The 26,229-nt window shown below is 33.2% G+C and overlaps 1 protein-coding gene and 1 long non-coding RNA gene across 2 annotated transcripts; one reads left to right on the forward strand and one right to left on the reverse strand.

Moving 5' to 3' along the window:
- Positions 1–5,286: 5,286 nt before the first annotated feature.
- On the forward strand, positions 5,287–6,886 carry LOC149904672 (uncharacterized). The gene is made up of 2 exons (XR_016457250.1): positions 5,287–5,798; positions 6,289–6,886. It is a non-coding gene; the product is annotated as an uncharacterized LOC149904672 (long non-coding RNA).
- Positions 6,887–10,676: 3,790 nt separating this feature from the next.
- On the reverse strand, positions 10,677–25,887 carry byn (T-domain transcriptional activator brachyenteron). The gene is made up of 8 exons (XM_090107426.1): positions 25,663–25,887; positions 15,924–16,086; positions 14,185–14,305; positions 13,773–13,916; positions 12,665–12,941; positions 12,248–12,364; positions 11,386–11,725; positions 10,677–11,162 (listed from the first exon to the last, which is right to left on the reverse strand). Exons 2-8 carry the CDS (start codon positions 16,082–16,084, stop codon positions 10,913–10,915), a joined length of 1,410 nt encoding a protein of 469 aa, XP_089963552.1. The 5' UTR covers positions 16,085–16,086; positions 25,663–25,887; the 3' UTR covers positions 10,677–10,912.
- Positions 25,888–26,229: the final 342 nt, after the last annotated feature.

Below are 26,229 nucleotides of genomic sequence, written 5' to 3' on the forward strand. Positions count from 1 at the left end.
TAGGAACAGAGTGTGCTAGTACGTTATTCTCTGATTTCGCCTTCCAAGCACAAAACATGTAAAAGCATTGAGGTATTATTACTAAGTATAGAGGGGACACCACGAACAAAATCTGTGCGAAGACCGCGGCCGCGTGCGGCGCGCATGGGGCGGCTAGTGATGCACTTTGTAGATATTCTGCCTCATATCCATACTAATATTATAAATGCGAAAGTAACTCTGTCTGTCTGTCTGTTACTCAATCACGCCTAAACAGTAAACTACTGAACCAATTTCCATGAAATTTGGTATGGAGATATTTTGATACCCGATAAAGGACATAGGCTACTTTTTATCCCGGGAAAATGACGCAATCTCGGAAATCCCACGGGAACGGGAACTATGCGGGTTTTTCTTTGACTGTGTGGGCGAAGCCGCGGGAGGAAACCTAGTTACTTATAAATTAAAACCAATCAATGTAAAAAAAAATATTGTTTATCTTATTAAAAAAATATGAATAAACTTATCAATTAAAACCAATCAATGCAACAAAAAAAAATTATTGTCTGTAATATTACTGACGATTGTTGAACGTGACAACGTCCGATTGTGCTTCTTTGTCGCTCGTTCTGCGCTCTCGCTTGCACTTCAAGCCTTACCTACATGGAACGCCTCAGAGCGAGGTAACGCCGCATTAGTCATGTTTTTTCGTGCGTGCAGCCGGCTCTATCGAATTATAAGACGTTGTAACGTCAAAAAAATGGTTTGAGACTATTGGCTCGTGTTTCAAATAGTATAATAGCGATGTCCTCTCTCGTAGTTCGTACTCGTAGTACATAGTAACTCAATGTGTAAAAGTGATATAGTACGACATAAAAGAGATGAAATTAATTATTTTGGAACTAATTCGTTTTTCATTACCTGGCAACCCTGAATTGGCAATGTAGCTGTCAAGTTGAATAAAAATTTGTTGTTTTTTTCGTGAAGTGGAGAATTATTGAGATAAAATTGTTATTTAGAACAAGAAATTTAAATAAAAAAGGAGACATCATGAAAAAGGTTAAACGTAGCGGTGTCCGTGATGTGGTGTATAAAGTTTTTATTCGGTGTTTGTCCGAATTTCAATCTGGAAATTTATTGACTGATTTGGAAAACATTTACAAACGTACAGCAGAATATACCGGTGAGATTCTATTTATTTTTGCTCAGTACTACGTAAAATAGAATATTCCATTAGTGACGAGTGTTTAATGTATGTATGTATGGCGATTATTACGTTTTCGCAATTTAATTTGAGGTTATTTGTATGTAAACAAAAACTAGTTTTTATAGTGCGACCAGCACAATTTGAGTCAAGAAGTTATATCCAATCCAACCAGCCTGAAATAAAGTACCTAGTTTAGATTTTACTACATAGTATAGTGATAACTGTTTTCATACAGCTATCTATCTATTAATCAATAAAACCATAAGAAAAAAAAAATCATATTTACAGATACTGAAGATGCCCCGTACCCTCTTGCCAGTACTTCGAAACAGAGTGATGATCAGTCCTTTGAAGGAGTAGAATATTTAGATTTTGATGAATTATATTAATGTACAAAATTTATCTACAAAAAAAATAAAAATATGTGGTTTTCAAATCGCCTTGTTTTTTTCTACCCGACGGACCCAGAAAGAGGGTAATGTGTTTGAGCTGCATGTATGCTTGTTTGTTTGTATGTTTGATTCTATGTGCGCCTCTACAGTCTAAGCACTTGATCGATTTTTATAAAATAACTAATTCCAAACACATTTAAGTAAAATTTGACCTAGGTAGGTCAATTAAAATACTAATGTATTTTTGTCTTAAATTTACACTATACTTGCTATATGAGCGACGGTGGCGCCCTCATTTATTTTCATCTCTTTTGTGTCGCACGTACGACTTACGAGACAAGTCATATTTAAAGTATTTCAGTTACCGGTAGTTTACCGATATGGAAGATGATTGTAATCGCGAATAAATTCAGCTTTTTCACAAGGATGTCGATTGATACCTATTTGAAGCATCTGAGTTTTTTCGTAGTCAAAATTTCTTCACACTGCATGAGCACAATAACCTAAGACTAGATTACTAACATAACTAAGCTAAAGAACATGTCCACTTTTTGTATGGAGTTTGGTTTTTTATTAAAATTATAAAAAAAAGACGTGTGGCACTCGATTACTGCCGCGGTAAAGCTATTGCATAGCGTGCCTTCAAGCCACACCTCCGTGCCCGTCGGAGTGGCGAGCGTGAGGTTGTTTTTTACGTTACGGAATTTCTGGAGTCAGTCCCCGCGCTCGAGGCCCGCGATAATTATAAATCTAAACATAAAGAAAATAACAAGTAAGAAATGTGATAAAAATGTAATACATAATTAAGCATAATTGAAATAGCTTAATATTTTTAATATTTATATTTTCATATCAGACCATCAAAACTTATCAGTCGAACTCACAGATTGAACTCTATGTTTTGCCAGATTAATATGTGTGTATGCGGAGCGTCTGTAGATGCATTAACAGTTGCGTCCTCCTTTTATTTTTCATGGCTTTCTTTTCAGACTGTAAACTTAATTTGACAAGTCATCCATATAAAACAGGTCTAGGATTTGCCCTCCACCAATGTAAATTGTGACCTATAGAAACAATATAGGCATCTGAAAGTGTGAGATTATGTGAAACGAAGGTTTGCAATTGTGTTTGCAATGAAATATTCATATTTAACCTCCTAAGGACCAATGGCCTCATATAAGTACATAAACACCATCACCATTACAACCCAAAGCACCAAGAAGTTTTAACTAAATTACCAACCACTGTCCTCATCCGTTGACAAAATCGAAAATTCGAAATAACTTAAAAAATACCGCGCTTTTCTGCCTATGATCACTGTGTAACGCGATTGGCTGAATTGAACTATTAGGTTTGATAGGTAAATGGGTTATCCAATCACAGAATTTTAAAATACTTTAGTTAAAGTTTTTAAAATGGCTGGTCAACATAACAGAGGTATTTAAAGTTAAATCGTTAATTATCATATTAATCTCTCACTTGATTTTCATTTGGTATTGAAAAATGAATAGTAAAAACAGTACAGGAACGTATTTTAATTAAATTTAACGAAACAATTCATATTGTATTTTTTAAATTCACGGATAATTTTTATGTGATCATGTGAGAACATTGGTCGTTACTTACAATATTATTTTCATTTTTTTGTACTCAGTTGAAGACATTGGTAGTCTGCAATGACTATAAAACATTTAATTAGTTAATAATTTATTTTGTTGTTTTACAGTAATTTTGAGTGTAATTGTCCTGTTTTATGATTATAATTTATTTAAACTGTCAACAGGAATTACTATTGCAATCAAAATATACAGTTATCTTCCTTATTTTTTCAGTTACTCGTGACGATAATATCATCGATTTCCTAGCCGACTGACGGAGATTTTATTCCTAGTGATGAAGACTTAGGAGACCCACCATTTGTTTCCGAATCGATTTTTAGTTAGCTCATTGATATTTCAAGTTCCTAATATTGTACTTCCAATGTTTTTATTTCTTTTTTTAACATAATATGTTAAGATAGTTTAGATATTTTATTACCTAATATGTAGTAAACTTACACATTTAGAATTTAAGAAAAACTGTTTTTAATTCTTTTATATACTTTGTAGAGGTTTTTGTATGATCTCATATGTTATAAGATAAGTAAATAAAAAAGTCTATAAGTAAAACCTTATTTTAATAAAAAAATTTTTGGATCCACTTAGGTCTGATGTGATCACATGAGAACAAAATAAATCGAGTTTTTTTTTTCAGAAATGTATTCTATAGCTATATTTTACACAGATAAAAAATCCCACAAGTAAATTTTAACTCTAACAATAAAAAAAAACAAAAAAATACCATTGGGTGGCAGGTCTATTGTATTTTAGGTGAGAACAATGGGTGGTAATGCAGAATAGGATTTTTTTAGGTTGGTTGGAGGTTAGTCAAATGTGTGTACATAATCCACACTTTACACACCACCATTACCAATTTGGCTGTGGATGCTAAATAACTGTAAGAAAATCCTTAAACATAATGAAATAATAATCAATGATATTATAGGGGAGAGGAGGGCATGACGGGGACGCGAGGAACGACGGGGCCATCCACACTTACAGAAAACTATACGATCTAGATGTGTTTTGTTTTCGCTAATATGTAGCCAATTTATATCTCTCTTAAATCTGAAAGTGACCGGCGAAATGCTACGCGCGTTTGATTTTTAAAAGGAAAAACGATTTTCTTTTACGTAATCTATACTAGATATCTATACTTCTATACTAATATTATAAAGAGGAAAGGTTTGTAATTATGTAAGTATGTATGTATGTATGTATGGTTTGTGGTTTTCACGCATAAAGTACTGGACAGATTTCAAAAATTCTTTCACCATTAGAAAGCTGCATCTTCACTGAGCAACATAGGCTATATTGCATCTAAAAAAAATTAGAGATCCTTACCAAAAATGCAATAATGTAACCCAAGGTGTAAAAAATTCCTTAATAAAAATTCTGTCATCGCGTGCGCTGCGGAATCTATTGAAGATAGAACAAAAAAATGTTCTACGCCCTACGGTATTATAGAATGGATCAATATCTAAGTACAAGAAAGTCCGCGATACCATATGTCCATCTTCAGTAGTTATGTTACTACAACAAATTTACGTTTTCACAGTAAATAGAAGTGCCGACAGTAATCAAACCATGTTATCCATACACATATATTAATCCTTATCCCATTAAATGATGTTTTATTATAGACTGATTCAATACCAGCAAAAACTTTTTAAATTAAAAAAATTGGATATTCCATTCAAAAGATAAAACGAATTTTTAAAAGTGTCAATCTACAGAAAATAGTAGGTATGAGCAGGCGTAGTGCGGGACGGGGTGAAGGTGATTTTCATGTGATTAAAAATTAAACCTATAGTCCGACCTATAGTAGACTTTTCACTGTCACGATATCGCTATCTATGCGGGTGAAACCGCAGGGCATTGCTAGTATATTATATGTATTATGGAACTAGCTTTCCGCTACAGACTGTATTGTTATTGTATGCATATAAATATGTTTTGTTAATTGGTTCAAAAAATTCGCAAGTCGTTAACATTAACGTGGTAGTAACCCATATATGGACAACTAAGAGTCACAGTAGATAATATCCCACGAGCGGCTTCGCCCGCTGCGTCTAAAACCTAATATACCGTTTACCCCATGGAACTATAGTCATACTGGAACCCAAACTCCTAAGAATAAATAAAAAACTGATAGAATGACCGCAAGTAACCCCTGTTTACCCCATAGGGTAGCCAGCGTGATTGTAAATTTTTCCCCTATTGACGTGCATTAAAAAATCGACTGTCAGTAATAATAGTCTATATGACATAAATCATTAATAAAATCCGCTAAAAAAATGAAATTTAAACGAGATTCATGCAGGTTTGCTTTTCCATTGAAATAACAAAGGTTTACAACTTTTAAAATGGACTGCTTATCGAACACGCTCATAATTTTTTTCCCATATTTTGAATTATGTTATGAAAATCGTTGCGCGGCAGCCCCAATTTTAGGTGTCAAATAATGTTTACTGCAAAATGGCGGATGTTTATGTTCATTTCGTGAGTTTGTTCTTGTATTTTGGAATTATTCTGAGCCAAAATTAATAGAAATGGTTGTAAATATATTGTGCGCGGTTGCAAAAGTGAATGGCATCCAGGATGTGATATTATATTTCATTCGTAAGTACAAAAAACCATGCATAAACTACGCTTCATGTAAAATTGTAGTTTAGTAATATTTCTACTTTAATTGTTGTTAAATCTGGAATAATAGATCGAAGTTGTGATTATAATGTTAATTTTGATTAGGTTTTTTCCATTTAACATCGTTATTTGCTTATTATTAAATGTTTCATGATTGTAATAAATATTAGACTAGGGTGTCCATACTTTATAAAATTGTGTACATATATTTCGGTATGGTATTTTATATGAGGAGAAGTCTTTCTCCACTTGAGTTAGTTCAATTGGCGTGAAAGTTAATGGTATAAAAACGTTGTTTACTACTTTTATATAATGATATATTGTAAAATCAAAAACTCAAAGTACATACATATATGGTACCTACTGAAATAGAAGCACAAGACAACAGCACAAATTTTGTGTTATCTGTATCTAAATGACAATTTTTTTTTTATATTTTGCAAATAATCTTCTTTTCTCTTTACAGGTTTCCGTCCAATCTAGCGGAACGTAATACATGGCTAAATATAGTAGAATTAAAAATATCCTGTTTTGAAAAAGTGAAGATATGCAACATTCATTTTAAACCCGCACTTGGCCAGTGTGGTGGATGTGGCTGTAACCTCATAGGAGGCCATGTCCCAGCAGTGGGAACGTAATATATACGTTACGGGAAATAAAATGTATGGGAGGGTTTAAAGTTACATTTTTAGATATTTCTTGTTATATTTAAAAAAAGTTATTATTGTTATTTTACTCATTAGGTAAAGTATCATATCAGTATCATATCGATATCAGTTTAAAGTTTTTTGATACCTGCAATAGTTACGGAATAATCACCTGTGCACACTTAACGATTACACCCTGAATATATTATATTTTGTTTTTTATTGTATGATAGGGAAGCGCTAGACCACGATCTCATATTTCAAGTACTCTTAAAACTATTTAAATACTTAAGGGTATGGAATGATAAAAATATTTTCAGTGAACCGATTTCGTTACTTTTTATTGTTATTATCTTATAATTTGCAAATTTGTAAAGGCAGTTGGCATTGTAATGATAAATAAATATTATAAAAACACATTGATATTTTACTTCATTAATTCCTCAAATGACTGGACGTAACGCCAAATTATACAGCAAAATGTTGTCATAATTTATAGCGGTCCTGTGTTCTGAAGATGCATTACAGATAGCGGAAGACGCAAACATGAAAAAACGCTGAAAGGAACATTACAATTTTCCAATGTTAAATACTTGAACATCTATTTTTTATCTATTTGCAAAAACTCTACAGTAACTATCTTAGAATAATAAATGCAATTACGTAATTTATTTCCGCCGTAAATCATCAACCATCAATCAATCAATAAATATAAAACTCTCCCGTTACTTAGTGACTGACAGACAACGCACAGCCTAAAATCACTGGACCTAAAGACATGAAATTTGGCACACTCTGTATATCTAGAGTATCCTAAAGGTGCACTTAGAAAGGCTATTCCGAAATCCCCACGGGATAAATGGGATTTTATGTTTTATGACTTCAACGAGGACGAAGTCGCGGGCAAAATCTAGTATTATAGTAAAATTTTAATACGAATAAAATTGATGTATCCGTTATTTTTTTCCTTAATATCCTGAATTTTTTACATTTATACTCACCCCACGGAAATATAGACATACTATATATATTTCCATGACTCACCGTAACTAGAAAGAGACGGAGGGGAAACGATAAGATTCAAGGTCAAATTTTTTGACTTTACTTTTTCTTAGGGAGTGTGGGTTCCATACGTAGTATATATAGTTCCATGGTTTACCCGTATACCGTTGCTGTCCCAGCAACGGTATACTAAGCCCCAAGGAGGTTATAGTTTTGCATACGCTGAGTACGTAAAAAATACTTATAAAATTCCAGACGAATTTTTTTGACAAATAGATTTATTCTTAAAACTCTGTATCTGTGTCTGTGTACAGCCCTAACAAGCAACCCGCTCAACTTTGCCACTCGCACGTGAGCTATCGTTTAAGATTATGTTTTCATAGACAAAATGCTCACATTAGCGAAGCGGTATATGCCGGCTGCGCGAAGCTAGAGACGAAAACATGGATTTTAAGGAAAAATTAAGCTATAATTTTTTGGCGTAATTTTGTTGTATTTTTTTACGAGATCAGTGTATGCAAAACTACAAGTCACTTCGCGCTTAGTATACCAATAGTGGGACACCCTGTATACATAAAACCTTCCTCTTGAATCACTGTTATCTATTAAAAAAAACACACCCAAATCTGTAGCGAAATTTTGAAGATCTAAGCATACTATGTTGATACACACAGTAGATAATATCCCCCGAGCGGCTTCGCCCGCTGCGTCTAAAACCTAAATTAATTATATACATAAAATCTTCCTCTTTAATCACTGTTATCTATTAAAAAAAACACACCCAAATCTGTAGCGAAATTTTGAAGATCTAAGCATAAAAACACACAGATGACAGAAAGAGACTATTTCAAAGTGATGCTGTTTTATTTTCTCTAAATTACCTACTAGCTAACCCACAAAGTCCTGACTTCACTTCTTTAGGCGACCAGCAATAATGCTATTATCATTAATTTAAATTATTTAATGTTAAAATATATGAAAAAGATAGACCAAATAAAAATAAGGGGAAATTAAACATGTGTGTTTTTAACAAAAACATTTATTACCTAACTACGTAATTTAAAGTTTGCCTGATAACACTGATCATTTTATTATCTATAGACTATATTTTTACAATACTAGGTATAACTTAGGGGAAGGGGGCCTAAAGTGGGCACAGAGCCTAAAGAGGGCACTCAGTATAGTATCGGAATTTTAAATAATTGGCGCGCGCGCGACTCGTGAGCACGATCCCCACACCCCTCCCACCTTGCGGCAGTCGTTGGATTCGCTTGCGAGCACGCATTTACAAGCTGCAACAAATAAATGTTTTTCGACGATTTTTGAAAAATATTGCAAGGTATGTAATATGTGTTCTTTTTATTTTGGTGTTTACAATCCTTTAACCAAAATTTGTTGGTTATTAAGTGGCTATCTGGCCATATTTTGGTTCCATAAAAATCCACGTGTCTAAAAATTTTGATGTAGAATTTCGTCTGAACCTTTCAAATGTTGAAAAAGGCAAAGCGGGCAGGGTAAAGCGGGCACGCGCCCGCTTTGCCCCGTCCGCTAAAATGTTACATTCTTTTGTTAATTTGCTTTTTCCTTTCAGATGACCGCTTATAACCGGCGTAAATATAAGCGTAAAACTTCACAAGCCTCATGGCAACGCTCAACTATGCAGCAAGCAAAACGAGAAGTGCAAGAGTTAGGAAAACCTGTCAAAAAAGTAACAACTAAATATGGGATTCCAAGAACGACATTGCAGACATCTTAAATTGGGTTCGTGTAATGTAAAGCTTACTACTTACTGTCTTTTCTACGGAACAAGAAATGGAGCTTTTGGAATACGTATTCCACATGGACTCTTTATTTTACGGGCTGTCTAAACAAGAATTTTTGGAACTTGTATACCTACCTATTACATTATTTTAGGATTTATAAAAAAAATATATATGAAATAATTGTATCGCTTATTAGAGACATGTTAGAGACTAAATAATGATAGACTGTAAACAGGGCGTTATTTTTTTAAATATTATTTCAGATATATCTGGAAATATTGTACCTAAAAGTTTAAAGCTCCTAAGAAGTTCCTTTGTTTCATATATTCATTTAAAAATAATTGTATGACTGTTTGAAATACATAACTTATAAAATATTTTTGTGTCTTTTACTCTATTTATTATTGTATATATTATTTATGGCTGTATATTTTGAAATCTACTGTTTAAATCCAGGCCTGCCCGCTTTACCCAACTACTGCCCGTTTTGCCCTAAACGAAAGCCCGCTTTAGGCCTCCCCTTCGGGCAAAGCGGGCAATCGTAGGCTTTTAGTAATCTGTTAATAATTATTATATACTTTAACTTTTGACAAATTTAACCACTTAGCATTCAAAAGTATTTATTAATGGAACTTTTGGCAAAAAAATAAATCGATTAACTTCTTTTCAAAGTTCATTTTTTTTAATTTTCCCGTAAGGTGCCCCCTTTGGGCCCATCTCCCCTATAAGTACATAAAAATATTAGGTATATAAACAAAATAGGAAGTTTTAAACGCTTCTGGCTTAAAGGTAAAAAAATAATATTTTCACAGTTATTTATGAATTTAAGCACTATTTAAAATAATATTAATAGAGAAACACTGTGCCTACCTACTTACTCTTAAAACAAACGGAATAAATTATACTTATTTAACGGAAAAAGAACCGATAAAATATATATGTTAAGTATCTTACGTAGCGCGCAGGTAGGTACGTAACCTGTAAGCTGTTTGTTTTATATTCAGTGCTATTATGGGCACGCCCAACATAATTTTATTAAAAAGACATTAAAGAAAAAAATAACATAAAAAAACATAAGAATGAGGATTTAAATATTCTATATTTTAAGAATAATATATAAACAGTTAGGTAAACAGAGTAGGTATATAAGTTTTCACTTTTCAATATACCCTGCGTTAGTTTAAAGACAATATAGTTTCATAGAACTTTCATGAATAATATAATACAATTTAACAACATCTAATAAGGTTAGGTAAACTTTCCATGTAGGTACCAATAGTTAAATAGTAAAAAGGTAACAATAGCTGTCAAAATATTGATTACCTATGTAGTGTCACAGTATAAATATCGAACAGTATGGAAACTCCCTCCTAAACTTTTGAAACGGCTCACTCAAATAAGAATGCGTTTCGATGAACAACTTTGTGCTTGTTAGTTTTATTAGAATCATCATTTTTTATTTAAATATTTATTGGAATAATAATCAATGCATGATCTTTTTGTACAACAATATAAACCTACCCAACTTTCTTTCAAATTTTCTTTATTCAATCAATAGATTTGTCTAAAAGCATTATGAATAATAATTATAATTTAAATTAAACATACATTTTACAATTATCAAGTACCTAAGTATTATATAATTTATTTATAAAACTATCTTGAATTAACTATTCCGTCACTGTGGTGGCGAACGCGAAGGCAGAGTCGCATCTTCACATGGAGAGTGTCGTTCTTCGTCAGCGTTGTATTTGTATTCTCTGTCACCCGACTGGTGCTCAGAGCCTTGAGGTGTGGCACGTTCGTCTTGACTGGCTGTGTTGGCCTCAAGCGCTGCTCCAGAATTAGCGAAGGACATGCCTTCTGTAGAATAGGCAACTTCACCAGTACCGACACATTCTGATGGCTGATAACCGTAGCTGTTTAAGCTGGAATGTGAAATGAATGTATTAAAAAACTAACTGACCTACATATCGCAGTTTTGCCATAAAACTTACAGATAAGTTATAAAAAGGTTAACGAACAATTTTCAGACATACAGTTATAGACAATTTATTATAGATAAGAATCATTATTATGAGTTCGTAATAACTTCCGGGTGTTTTTTATCTGTATAAAGAAAATTTCATCAATGCCAATATAATATCTTACCTATTGGGCCAATAAGAAATATCCTCAATCGCATGATGAGCGTAAGGTGTGTAAGCATGTTGGTAATATGGCGAATGATGTTGGGCGGGAGCATCATACTGCAACGGGTAGAGAGGAGCAGTAGACGTCGGTGCTGAGGAGCTTGTAGGAGGAGCTGATGTATACTCTAAGGGTGCAGGATATGCATGCGGCGGCGTTCTATACGGAACGGGTGAAGTATTGTTGGGTTGAGGTGGACTGTTCCCTTGGGAACTCCAGTAGCTGCTACTTCCAGCCCATGTGTAACTGCCACTGCTGTTTGTGGCAGGTGCTGTCGACCTTTCCGTGGTAGAGTAGGTAGCTGGAAATATGCGTAATTATAGAAATAAGAATATTAAAAGCTTATTGTAAAGGTGAACAACATTTTTCACAAATAACTTATACCATTGCCGAAATTAATTGCTCCATGCCTATTCGATTGTTTAAAAAATACATATTTGAACTTAGAAATATATGAAAAACTAGCGGTCCGCCCCGGCTTCGCCCGTGGTACATATTTACGTTTTCTCTACGTAAGAACCATCCTCGTACTTCAAGGATTATAATAAAAAAAGAATTATCGAAATCGGTTCAGCCGTTCTCGAGTTATGCGCTTACCAACACATTTTGCGATTCATTTTTATATATAAAGATGAATATCGATCAACAAAATACAAATAGTCCCTAGTAAATTTCGTGGTTTTCAAATACGTTAGATATAATGTAGGTATTGAATAATACAAAAAAATCTAAATATGTATTACCTAGATAGGTTTTATTTACGAGTCGCTTTTTTACTCTACATTATTCGCATAAACAAAATAGTATTAATTGTAATACTCACATGGTGGTGACAATGTTCTAGGCCGTGATGGAGGTCGTGGAGGATAGGGTGCTGGTCTTCTCGATGCAGAGTTACTACTACCGTACAATGGTTGCGAGGTGACGAACCAGCCACCAACTGAAAATAAAAAAAAATATTTAACAAAGAATAACATGATACGTTATAGTTACCTACATATAATGATTTTTAATTAGGGTGGCCATTGATTAATATTTTGAAACTTGCAGTTTTGGCATTAGTTTTTTTTTGTTTTATAATAAATAAATTTTTATTTTAGAATACCGATTACTTCAGTCTCCAGACATATTTCTCAACATTACTACATATTTCGTGGTGTCAAGGATACATGTCTGGTATAAAAGTTATCATAGAACCGCTAATTATTATTGTTCAATAACAGAAAGTAATAAAACTCACATTGCGGATACTGGTGTGGAGAAGAACTCTGCTGCGGGTAATGAGTCCCAACAAAATCTCTTTGATAATAGCCCTCCGGTCTTTCCTTAGCATCTAGGAATGCCTTAGCGAAAGGGTTATATTTGATCTTCAGTGACGTCACTTCTTCATTTTGATATGCTGTTACAGCAATGAACTGGGTTTCAGGAAATGGGTACGTCATTATCCGTCGTAAATCAGTACCAACTTTTACTAGGTGTACTCGTGGTTCGTACTTGTGTAGCGAATTTAACATTATCTGTAAGGAAAGAACTCATTAAATTTAAACCTGTAACGATCATCTTAATTATTTTTAATCAAGAATCTGGTAACTTTATACTTCCTACACCTTCCTACCTACCCTTCCTTCCTTCCAAGTTCCTACCCCGGTAAACAAATATTTTTCAGTATAAAAATATTCTCGACATGACCAAAGTTTATTTATAAAGTATAATTATTTAACAATTTAAAGAAATATAGCTTTTGCATGTGATTTTCAGTAGTGTTACTGAAATAGTCAGAAACGACATGTTAAATAATATGTTTGTAGACTTGAACTGTGTATATTAAATAATTGGTATTATCAGAAGTAGAATACAACATTAACGGTATCAGTAAATATAGCGCAGAGACAATAATTATTACAAATGATAGTGCGTACGCACACCCGCTAAATAGTTGGCAAAGCTACAGATTTCACACCGAGCCGTCAACATATGGATCTGGATATATCAGATGTTTGCTTTCATATTCATTCGCACCATATCGAAGCGTGAGAAATGAATATGAAGTAGCGGTAGCATCGAAACTGTAGCATTGTAACACCTTCTTATAACTGACTTTCTAATGTCTAAAATCAGTATTCTGACAGTTCTTTGAACTGTTAATTAGGTATGCCACTTTCCTAATGAGATCCATACTCCGGAGGCTCCATACAAAGAAAAGAGGTTACGGGTAAATATAAAATCAATGGTAGCTCAAACAATATACCTAACGCAAGCGCATGCATCTTGTTATTATTCATCAGAACAGTAGGTTTGGGCGGTTTACACAATGTTTCTGTCATAAAAAGCTTAAAATGATCATTTACCTGTCCATTGCCGTTTGTTTTATTCGTAAGTTTGACTTTAGCAAAAGATATTGGCTCCTTCATCCAATGCGCTCCAAAGTTAGGACTTTCCGGGTGAATGTATATTGCGTTAGACGGGGGAACTTCTGCTTTCCCCCCGGGAACCTGAAAAATATTGATTATTTATAGTATCCCATTTTTATTCCTCGTAATATGGTTGATTGTGCTAGTTGTTTTTCTTAACACATAAATTAAAATTTTTGAAGGAATATAGGCAATGTGATTGTACCTTCCCCAATTCCCATTAAATTTAAAAAATAATACATATAAACATAATCATGCAATGTGATACTAAATATGCTTTGTTCAAGATATGTATTTTTAATTTATATACAAGTCCTTGTAATTTCGCAATAAAGAAAACAATACTTACCCATTCTCCATTAACATATTTCCACCGATGGCTATCAACTTGAACAAATTCAAGTAGAACGGTATACATCGCCGTCGGGTCCAGCCCACTGGCTGTTACTTTAACTACGGGAAACATTCGTCTAAAACAAAAGATTTATGAAATGTTAGAACCACATAAACTCACAAATGTGCATCTCGAAGATTTTATTTAACGACTGTGTACATATTATATTCTGTTGTACTTTGAATAATGTTTGAAGCGGATCACCGTTTGTATTGTTTTACTATCGGCGAGTGAACGGAACATATACATGATTACTACCTTCTGCCCACGGCCTCGCTCGCATGATACCCATATAGCCAAATGCATGTAACTAACTCTCCAGAACGGTTATTATATCTATATGAAAAGACCATCAATCAGATAGTCTATTGCAGCTCGACGGAAGGGCAAACGCAGGAACACGTGTTTTTGATTACAGTCCTATTTTAGTATTATTTTATTGCCTATAGCTATACATTTTGATGAGATTGACCTGGTTATTAAAAATTAAAACCTGATGTTGTAAAAATCAACGCGTGGTTGATGTAAAGTTATCAGTAAGTAGATAAATTTATAATCAATGACATATATTTTTTTACTATTTTATTACAATAAGACAGTCCTATAGATTTATTTCACAGATCATTATCGCGTGTGGTGCATAATACATGTGTGTACGGTATGAGGCAGTCAAAACATCAAAACAAAGGGCAGATCATCATATCATATATATCTCGAGCGGTATCATTTAGAAGTCTTGCGCTAATCAGCAAGACCTACAGTGTTAATAGCTGAAAACTAGCCGCCCTCAGCACCCTGTTAGCACTCGCGAATGTGTGCGTTGGCAGAACACGCCCTGTACGTACACAAATAGTGATACAAACAAATGAACAGACCTTATTTATATATCATAAAATATACAAAGTTGATTAGCCCTCAGTCATTTCGAATAATTTAATACGGCAGTTAATATAATTACCAAAGGAATATAAATTTAAAATTATATTGTTGCGGAATGCATTGTTTCAATTTATACCTTACTTACTCGCTTCAATGTTGTATTTTAACTTTTAATACTATTATTATTCGAATTGGCAAATGCTTAATGAATTGTAAGCACATATAGGTCTACCCATAAGAAGTTGATTGGAAAATGCTTTTACAAAGCCTAACAAGTTGTTTGTTATAAATGAAGGTATCTTCCTTTACAAAGATTAACTAGTGGGTATTTGTTACAATATTATTTTCTATTTTATCCTATAAATAGGATTTTGTAAAATATACAGTTTAATTACTACAGCTATTTCTAAATTGGTCAATAGGCTCTTCATAAAAACCTCTTACATTGTAAGCGGACCTTCGATCGAGACCGAATTAGTAATGCATTACTAATTCTGTGGTAAGCGTGCGGGGATATCACCACGCAATTTTCTCTCAAAAGGTAGTCCTTTTATTCCCTAGCTAAAACTATTTAGAAGCATGCCGCTATTGCTGGGGCACGGATGACGAGACGCAAGAACACTCTTCACGTTGTAGTTACAGTCAGAATGGTAAAATGTTTGCATCTCAATTTAGTATCGTAGTATTGTAGCGTAATGTAGAGATACTTATCATTTAAAAATTTCCAATATAATTATGGAACAAGAACTATAGACTGTGCTATAGTGAGGATATAGAGCTAAAAATGCAACATCTATCAGTCAATTTTTACATACCGTCCATTTTTGGTGACTATCATCTCATTTGTAAGAGTCTGGAAGCGAATCCACAGCTCACGGTCGTCTAGAGCGACATTCACTTCCCGTTCTCGACCGCTCCGTGATCCTCCACCACCAACTGTTGGTTCCACAGCGCTTAAAATGTGGGATGCAGCCATGTCTACAAACAAAATTACTATTAGCAGAGCAAATAAGAAGCTTCCTACTACGGAGAGCTTTCCCGACAATATCGAAGTTAATCAAGTTCAATTTGATTGAACCCTGAATTGCTAATTTAATTTAATTGTATTAATAACTAAGAAGGCGATCGTGTTTTGATTGTGTAATTTTTTAAAATTAATCCCGATCGAAAATATAGATCTACTGCGATAATACCATTCGATCTCGATTTAAAAAAATCTCTTGTTGCAGAGTAACAATGCAAAATTGAGGCTGAACCAAAATCATAATAATAAATAGTTATTAAATAATAATACATATATGTATGTAGTATCTACAAGATCCCACTGTTCGGTTCTGTAGGATGCAGCTATTTCAGAAATTAATTTTGAATGAATGTTGAGGGATTATGCAACATATTAGCGATGACCTATGTACCTAATTATTTTTTGTATAATTAACTTGCTAATATAAATTGCAGCTACATGTTATTTAAAATAAATTTTACTTAATCAAAATGACGTAAAGAATTATCTACTCAACTGAAACAGAAATTAATTGACAACGTAATACGAAAATCTACTCTACGGCAATATTTCGATCAGAAAATATTCTATTTCAATTTTTGATATCATAGGAATTCCTAATAGTTTCTACTGAGTCATCAGTATTGTTACTATGCATTTTCACTGAAAATATCTGTATATCTCGTAAAAAATATGACTCGAACAGTTTTGTAGGTTTGGTTTGGCTCACGATCTTCTCCTTGGATGTTTATTGTGTTCATTATCGTTGACTGACCGAACGTGTAGTTCAATGTCCTGGAATTTCTCCCAGTGCTTTTTTTAATAATTCGATATTACCTACTTGTTTACTGATTCTTTGATATTAACTAAAATTATGGAAAGTTTATGATTTGTACTGTCTGACTGACGAATTAAAGAAAAACATAAACGTTTACCTTAGATAACTACCTAAAATAAAAATAAAAATTGTATATTGATAGATATCTACAATTACTAAACATATATTAAATTTTGCTTCCATCGAGTGAAAAAAGAGGAAACTATAATTACCTAATAAATGAAATTTGAACTAGCTAAGGTCTATTAAACTAGAGTTTTAAAAATTAAACGCTATTTACATTCGTTTTGTTTTTACTCTTTTACAACGATGGTTTCTTTGTAAATTACATAATTTGAAGAACAGGATAATATATTGTGATTATGTGCATTTTACTAAATAACAATGTTGACCGTCTAGGTCAGTATCATATGGCTACATTATTGAAGTCTTAAACAACAAGAAAACATCGGATACCTAAGTATAAAAGCAAAGTAATTACAGCACTAGCCAACTCGTCTGCAGCGTCATTATTCATCGTTTTACGACTCCATAAGGTATAAATATTAAAGTTGAGTCGTATAGATGAATTGCGAACATTTTCTTTTTAATGGTGAAGTAAAATACAGTGTACGACTATTGGTCCTAGTTTCGTATCTAAACTCACATAAAACGTACCGCCTTACAAAATATATATTCCTAGTACACCGCTCGATAGTTTTAATTACGTGCAATAACACTGCTTTTCATCGAGACCGGTGCTGCACTGGCTGCGGCCCTAAATTGAGTTCGTGTCGATCACCGATGGACACATGGAATGTCGCTTAATCGCTTCGCAGTGCCGTCGTTTTACAGATCCTATAAAATATCAAAGATAACAACGAATGGCCCGAAGGTTACTTCGAAAGGATCTCGAGACTAGCGATTGAAGGTTTATGACACACAGCTCATATAATATGCGATATGTTGAGACTTGAGGCACAATTGTCCCGTTCATATAATGTACGTATGTAGGTACAAATATACACTGTTCTGTAAGGCGAGAGGTGCTAATTATCAAATGCAAGACGGACCAAACTTAAATTGAAACTATTGAAACAATATAGTCCGTGTTGTCTTTTCCAATTTCAAAGTTTGCAGAACGACTGCGTAATGAAGGCCGAGAGGCTATGCAAATGGAATGATGCCGAAAACTCAAGTAAGTATTTTTAATGGTCTTGCGTCATCGCCGTTTCAAACTTGAAATTTTATTATCACTTGGCATGTATACAACCGTCAGCCTTGATATATTAATCAAACAATAGGTAAAAATCATATAACGCAACATGTGATCAATAAGGCTTGAATCTTCAAATAAAAATTATTTTCTTCTATTGACACAATAATTTGATTGCCTTGGGGAGCCATAAATACTATTTCCTAGCGGCTTCATTGTGAAGACGTGGCAATAAATTGATTGCTACCTACACAGCTTATAATACCAGATGGCTCTCCACTAGTGTAAATCCATAATTTTTATTGTAATATTTAAAACTCTTTGTTTTACAGCTAGTTTTATTTTTGAGATTATTTGCTAAGCTGTGGTCAAGCTTAGAGCGTATACGCACTATGCGGGTAGCCGCATTGCGGGTAGCCGTCCGGCTGACCGCAAGCACAATTATGTACGGAATATTCATTTCTATGCGCACTGTGCGGTCTGCGGTAGCCGCATCGCAGTGCGCCTGTGCGCATAGAAATGAATATTACGTACATAATTGTGCTTGCGGTCAGCCGGACGGCTACCCGCAATGCGGCTACCCGCATAGTGCGTCTACGCTCTTAGACTCAGTTATTCTGAAGTATAAGTTTACTTGATACGCGTTGATGTCTTTTACTCTATTAAAATTACACCCGGGACAAAAAGAACCGCTTTTAAACGTTACTGATTTATCGTCCAAAAGTGAGATAATATTAATTAAATACCGTATAATTAATGTTCTATCACATGTAAGCGGAGTCAATTACTTTCACTGAAAATATTTAATGTAAATATTCAAATTCGGAAGCCGATAACGGCAATCAATCTTTTTTTGGGGGCTACATTTCAATTAAATTTTATTCCTCAATTCTGTGGTTGTCATAAAACTTTAGAGTTTGACGAGTAAAGCCCATTGAGGAACTCCGAATTGATATTAATTCAAATAACTCGGGTTAAAAAGTCAGGATTTTATGTGAGCTGTAAAAGTTTATTGTGGGGCTTTGTGGTGAAGCGGACGCGCCGATGGACCTTCGGCGGCTGACGACGGAGCCCGGCCGGCGCTCATTGCGCCTTTGTACAATACCATACTGCGCACCCGTCCCTACTTTGTCTTATCTGCCACATAACTCTATGGGTGCAATAAAACGAGTTGTGACTCGTGGTGCTATTGCCTACATTTATAGCAATCAATCGAGGATAACGTTTGTCTTCCGTATCATTGGAGGCCTTTTATATTTTATTTTCAAACCGATAAAATTTATGAATAACTTAAGAAATTTTTAAAGGTTATTTTATTCAGAAAATTTACATATCGATTGACATACATTAATTACCAGAAATCTTACTAAAATATGATAAACAATAAAGCTCGTGGGAATGGATTTTACTCTTTCACGTGAAAAACTTGGAACAGATTTTGATGATACTAATAATTTGTGATGGTAATTTTTGTTACTTGGTTTTCACGTGGACGACCTAGCGCGCTAAAAAAGAAATACCTCCGTGGTACATCTAGTATTTCATATTCTATTGAATTCCTGTAAAATTCATTTCGCATATTTTTTTTTTTTGCTTTATTGAAATACAATTGGATCGACTTCATATAAATTTGGTATTTTCTTTAAACAAAAACATAATATGTAGTTACTTGGGTGAAATGAAATTTAACAAAAAAATTCCAATCTTACATTTCGTAATTTATACCTACTCTTCTCTACAATACCTATGTATATTTTAGAGGAAAAATGATAAAAAAAAGGAGAGATTAGTTTACCTTAGTTTAGTTTGGAATTTTAATTGAAAGTTGAAAATGTAAAATCGAATAATATATGAAATGTAGGAAGAAAAGTGAAGTCCCATGTCCCCTAGTGGGGTAAGGGGCAGATGCATACATTTGTTTCACTGATCGATTTTCTTTAGGGACAAGTAGGTGATCAGCCTTCTGTGTCCTACCAGACCAAGACTTTCTTTTTTTTTCTTCGTCTCCTCCGGGAATCGAACCCAGGACCCCTCGGTGTTACGCTCACGCGTCAACCACTGTACGGAGGAGGCGGCGGGAAGAAGGTATATGTATATAATATCTGTAGCGCCAATGAAGATTCCTCAATCAGCCGAATTGAATAAGTTGTGTAGTTTTTATATAGCGATAATTTTGTCGGAGAAAAACTTCAATTGCGCTATTAGAAAATACTATCTTTGAATTAAAATATATAAGGACAGAACACAGGACCGCCTCTTTTTGTTTTTAAAAGTCGGATAAATATAATCGTCCACTCTAAAATTACAGTTTAAAAAATGATTATAATAAGGCAACCTAAGTTAATTTTCAATTTATAATCTATCCGGAGCAATAAAGCTTGATTAAATAAAGATATATTTATTGTAATTCCACTAACACAGTTATGACCAGCCACCATGTGAGTACCTACTAACAAATAGTCCACTATAACATGGGCATTTCATTATAATATCTACCTACTAATCGAATTTCAGAAATAATGTTTTAAAGTTATAATAATAACGCATATTATCAAGTAAGTATACAAATGATGGACAAAATCCATTGACCTAAAAAAATTATAGAATTAAGATCAGGTTTCAATCCTTTCATAATCAATCCTGCCATTTCAGATATCACCCAAGATTTGTCTTGATCATTACTAGACTATGTTTTCTTTACTTTCAGTCGATTACTCTGACTGACTAGCATGATTTACCTTTGATTTGACTCTAACATGTGTTAGAATTATAATCAAACTAGCTTTCCGCCTGCGGCTTCGCCCGCGTTTTCAAAAAAAACCCGCATAGTTCCCGTTCCCGTGGGATTTCCGGGATAAAACCTAGCCTATGTCACTCAGAAATGATGTAGCTTTCCAACAGTGAAAGAATTTTTCAAATCTGCCAAGTAGTTTCGGAGCCTATTCAATTCATACAAACAAACAAACAAACAAAAAATCAAACCTTTCCTCTTTATAATATTTGTATAGATGTATAGACAAAAAAGTTTTATAAAAATAGTAGCTGTCCCGGCAAATGTTGTTCTACCTTACTCTTGTTTTATTCTTACTACTTTTATGAGAACCGGTGCAGCCGTTTTGGCGGAGTATGGTTACTAACATAGTGACACGAGAATTTTATATAGGTAGGTATATAGAGATTATATGGAAAATAAAAATGTCGTTGATAAAAATGTTGAACTAAATAAATACTATACAGGAATACTCTACCTACCTTATCACAAAATGACTCTTGAACAAACAAAAGCACCTAATAGTTCATCACAGTGAGGTTATATTAATTTATATTATCCATATTTATTGAACAATCAAGCCTCAGTGCTTAATTCTCGTCGAACAATAACAATACTTATCTAGTGATTTACTGTTTATCATAAAATGAAACTACAAGGAGACATACCAAATGATAATCTTATATTATGAGCGACGATAACAACATTGGCATTGAATATTTGATTATTAAGTATAACTACAGCTAAAACGTTTTAATTAAAACTTCTCAATAAGAATCTTTCATTTCGGAACACTATAGTGATGAAAATAACCTTTCTTAGAGCAATAACCTTCTATCAAATAACATTATACATATTATCATAACGCGACAGCTCTATAACACAATGTCAAACAGCAAACATACTCGTATATACGAGATCCTATTTATTCATTATGATCAATTATATAAATCAAAGTAATCGCCAAGTGACTGGGGAGAGCCTGCTCCTCAGATTCTCTTAAAAAATCTGAATTATCTCTACTTGAATTTTTATTTATTTTAGTAAATAATTTATTGCTTATCGTGTCCTTAGATATAAACACAGCTGTTTATAAAATTATTTACTTACAATGGCTTATATTAATTTTATGTATTATAATATGAATTACGCCTGACTGCAATTGCTTTAATAAAAAATACTGACGTAGGATCGTAACTTTGATTATAATTAAAATTCAAATTGAATTATTTATGCATTTTACTTTATAGCAAGTCCATTATGAACGTCCATTTTTCATTATCTTTCATACTAAAATTATATTAATAATAATTTAATTTAAGGATTGTAAAATTGAACTGAAATGCGCAATAACCGGCCACCTAAAAATGACAAAAGAATCTCTACATTTTTAAAAGACTATCACGTAGCTGCTTATAAAAGCTCATGCTATAATAAACAATTCAAATATACATTTTGAAGTTTTATTTTATAGTTTTCTCTTTCGAATTCGAATGTAAATTCTATTAAAAAATTAAAATGGTAAAACTTACATACAACTTCTTAGAAAATAATTTAGAAAATTTTTGTAACATTAGTAAACTCCCCGTGGTTGCCTGGCAGAGATCACTGCATAGTGATAAGGCCGCCCTTTGTGCTTTCTAATCTTATTTTTTGTAACCTTTATGTATATTTTGTTTTTTTGCACAATAAAGTGTTAAATAAATAAATAAACCACAGCCCATAGGCATCTACAGACGTGTCCGAAGATGTGTGGCCGACTTTTTAAGGTGGAGGTATATTCTCTTTTTAAATGCCTCGATGTCATAGGCGTTCGGAAATATCGCCGAAGGCAGGCTGTTCCACAATTTGGGCTATTTTATGTGTGTTTTGGATTGTGCGGCTTATACTTTTTTAAACGAAGCAAACTAGTAAAGAAAAAATTTCCCCAATAAGTGACACCACAAGTTGCCTATATGACAGTAAAGCCGCCTTTTCCAATCTACAAGATTCAAGGATTGATGCATCTTAGCTTGTCTCAGATTTATCTTAATTATTGTGGCATGCCAAAATTACAAAAAATTTATAGGTGAAATCATTGTCTTCAACTTTGTCTTTAAAATTATCAGGTGAAATGAAATAACATAAGGTTTTTTTAGTTTTCCGTCTTTCACGCAATTGCGTGCTTTAGCTTTCCATTGATAAATCACATCTTTAGTTTTAAAATGATTTCAGTGTTGAAAAAATACTCATGACTGAAAAATGTATAACAGTTAAGTAGATAGTACATACGTGAATCTACTTATAAAATAGATAATAAATAAGATTATTAATACGAAAACGATCGCAGTGCCGCCTATAAATTTAGGTACCTAGGTACCTACCTAAAAATTGACTGCACAACTTTTACACTTTGTTTTTTTTATCGAGTCTTTCTCGCTGAACGTATCTAGTTAAAGAGCAATTGCATATCTTTTAATTTTATCTTATAATTTTTAAAACATCAAAGAACCACGCACGCATTCGGAGAGTTTCATAGATGCTCTAAGCAAAACTTAGGTATATAATTGAAATTAATAAATATTAAATATATGAATTTATTTAGAAAACAAAAAAGATATCAAAACTAAGTCAGTCTCTGCATTTTAATGAGAGAGCAAAGAAGATACATGGTACGAAATAATACAAAGTCAGCCTCCTCATGAATCTTATTTCTTAGACACTGAAATGAGTAGGAGTGATTTACCGTATTTAGAACTCAGACGGGGCACATCCGTTGAATAAATTTTAATTCCTTCAACTTCCACAATAGAAGTTATTGTTACAAAATAGTGAAGTTTACTTTTGACGATGTGCAACATTTGTTCATGAAATGAGTTTGGTAGGGGCAGAGGCAAAAAAATCTACTCTTATTTTCTAGCTATAAAGGAAAATAAACGTAAGGTACGTTTATTTTTCTTCTTAAATATTACTACTTTTTATCTATAGTTAGGTATAATATAAAGCTGAAGAGTTTGTTCGTTTGAACGCGCTAATATCGGATTTGAAAAATTCTTTATTATCTGATAATCCTGCATTTATGAAGGGAGGCTGCCAATAGGTTATAGGTATATTATATTATCATGTACTACGTTATCACCCACGTTTAATTATATAGGCTAGGTAATACTCGTAGGTAGTAAATTTATAAATCTATGTTCTATGTAAATTTAATTTAAGTTTAATTTAATTTAATTTAAGTACCTACTTAATGTACAGCAGAAGAAGGTATTTTACAATTGTAGTGAATACCGGAATTATAATTTCTCGAAAAAGAGCGATTAAAATAAATATAACAATATAGGTATGCTACTTACTTAAATAATATCATTAATCATAAATTAATACTAGTTACTAACTTATCATATGCATATAAGGACATTATCTATTATGTAACTATAAAAAGGTTTCGCAATTTGGTTTAACTTAAAATTTACATACCTAATATCGCAATACATTGTAAATTATTTTCCCAATTATTATAATTCATGGCATGTTTGTATGTTGTGTAAATATGTAATTGAGTAATATTGTTGTTATTTGTGTTTTATAGTCACGGAACAAATTTGAATTTTGACGAAACATAATATATTATTTAAGACCCAATGGAGTCCAATGGAGTTTTCCATCAATAAACACTAGTTTTCCGTAGTATATCGTATATAATGAGAGTTTCTGAGCACCTGAATTGCTATTATGATTGATACACAGGCAATGTAGCTACACCAAGCACAAACAGTCCGCCCCGGTTCGACCCTGGTATACATATACTGCACTGGCCTTTACCCGAACAGTGAAAAGAAAATTGTTGTCAATCTCATGTGCCTTATAAAAAACGTAAAAAAATAGCCGAACTGGTTTAACCGTTCCTGAAAACTTTTGCAACACATTCAGCGATTCATATAAGTATATTTTTCAATACTTGTTTAAAACTTATTCGAATAACGTATTACACAATCGTTTTAAAAATGTATTCTATTGAAGGACTTTTGATTTTTCAGGTAACTTTTTATATTATTGTGTAATAATTTATTGTGCGGATAAGTTTTAACCAAGGATTGAAAAATTGTCCCTAATTATGAAAAATGCGTTATTTAGGAAGATAGAGAAGCAGCAAGGAAATATATTTTGATTGTTGCTATTGCTTTTTACTAGATATAGTTCCTAGTACCAGACATACCAAGGTTTTATATGAAGTACATTGCAGCCACATCTTATCTACATATACATTAACAAAGGTCTATTAAAGAACATCCTGTAAATAAATGTAGAGCATAATGTAGAGTGTCTACCTAACTATCCAGCAATTGCTTTTTCTCGCTTTCTATAAATTCGGAGATGAAATGCAATAAAATAATGCCTATACATATCTTTAGATATAATACAGAAGACGTATAAATAAAAACCTTACTGATACATCTAGTGAAAATTACAACAGATATATTCTAAGGCGGGCGTACAAAATTTGAGTACGTACCTACCTATGCATGCAGAATAGGCTCTTGATTATTTCTAAAGTATTAATGAATAATAATTATATATCATCATTTATCAATAACACTTTGGTTATTTTCTGCGTTAGGTACAGCTACAGTTTGGGAACTTTCGAAGGTCCTTCATTGAAGGATATTTTTATCGTGTTATTATGTATTATGTATCTAAGCTTAATAACAAGACAATTATATACTTAATATTATATTATCTACAAATTATACTACAAAAAGACTCACCGAGTATAGGTTCCAAATATTCCTGCTGATCATAAATATATTACCAAGGATAATATAAACATTTCAGTTCACTTCACTTCACAAGTGTAGTTTGTAGCGCAGGCGCAGATTTTTAGAAAGTTCAGTAGATATATAAGTGAATAAATTGCTATATAAATTTGTAACCAGACGTTTTCTATATTTTGTCACATATCACAAATCATTGCTGACGTGCCATCTGCATGAACAACGATCACAAACTCGACCGCACTACACTTCATTAGCATGTGTACAAAATAACGTACCCACTGCCTTCGGAAGAATACAAACGAGAACCAACTACATACCCTTACGATAAGATACAGAATCTCGATCCTTGTTAAAATTCAACTTATATATAGGTACGTAATTGCAGCGCTTACGGCGCGGTAATACAGACCATTTTTGTGTTTTATATCATGTGGGACATACTGATAGACGGCTACTCAAGCCACGCCCATGGTATATTGACATACAAACTGATTGGTGGCGATCCTCAGGCCGCTACCGCGACAATCGTGCGCAACTTCTATGGTTAGTCAGCTGAAT

This window comes from Colias eurytheme, chromosome 11 (assembly GCF_061535395.1).
Source record: "Colias eurytheme isolate Ceu_HAF_F1 chromosome 11, ilColEury1 Martin Lab GWU primary, whole genome shotgun sequence".
NCBI lineage: Eukaryota > Metazoa > Arthropoda > Insecta > Lepidoptera > Pieridae > Colias > Colias eurytheme.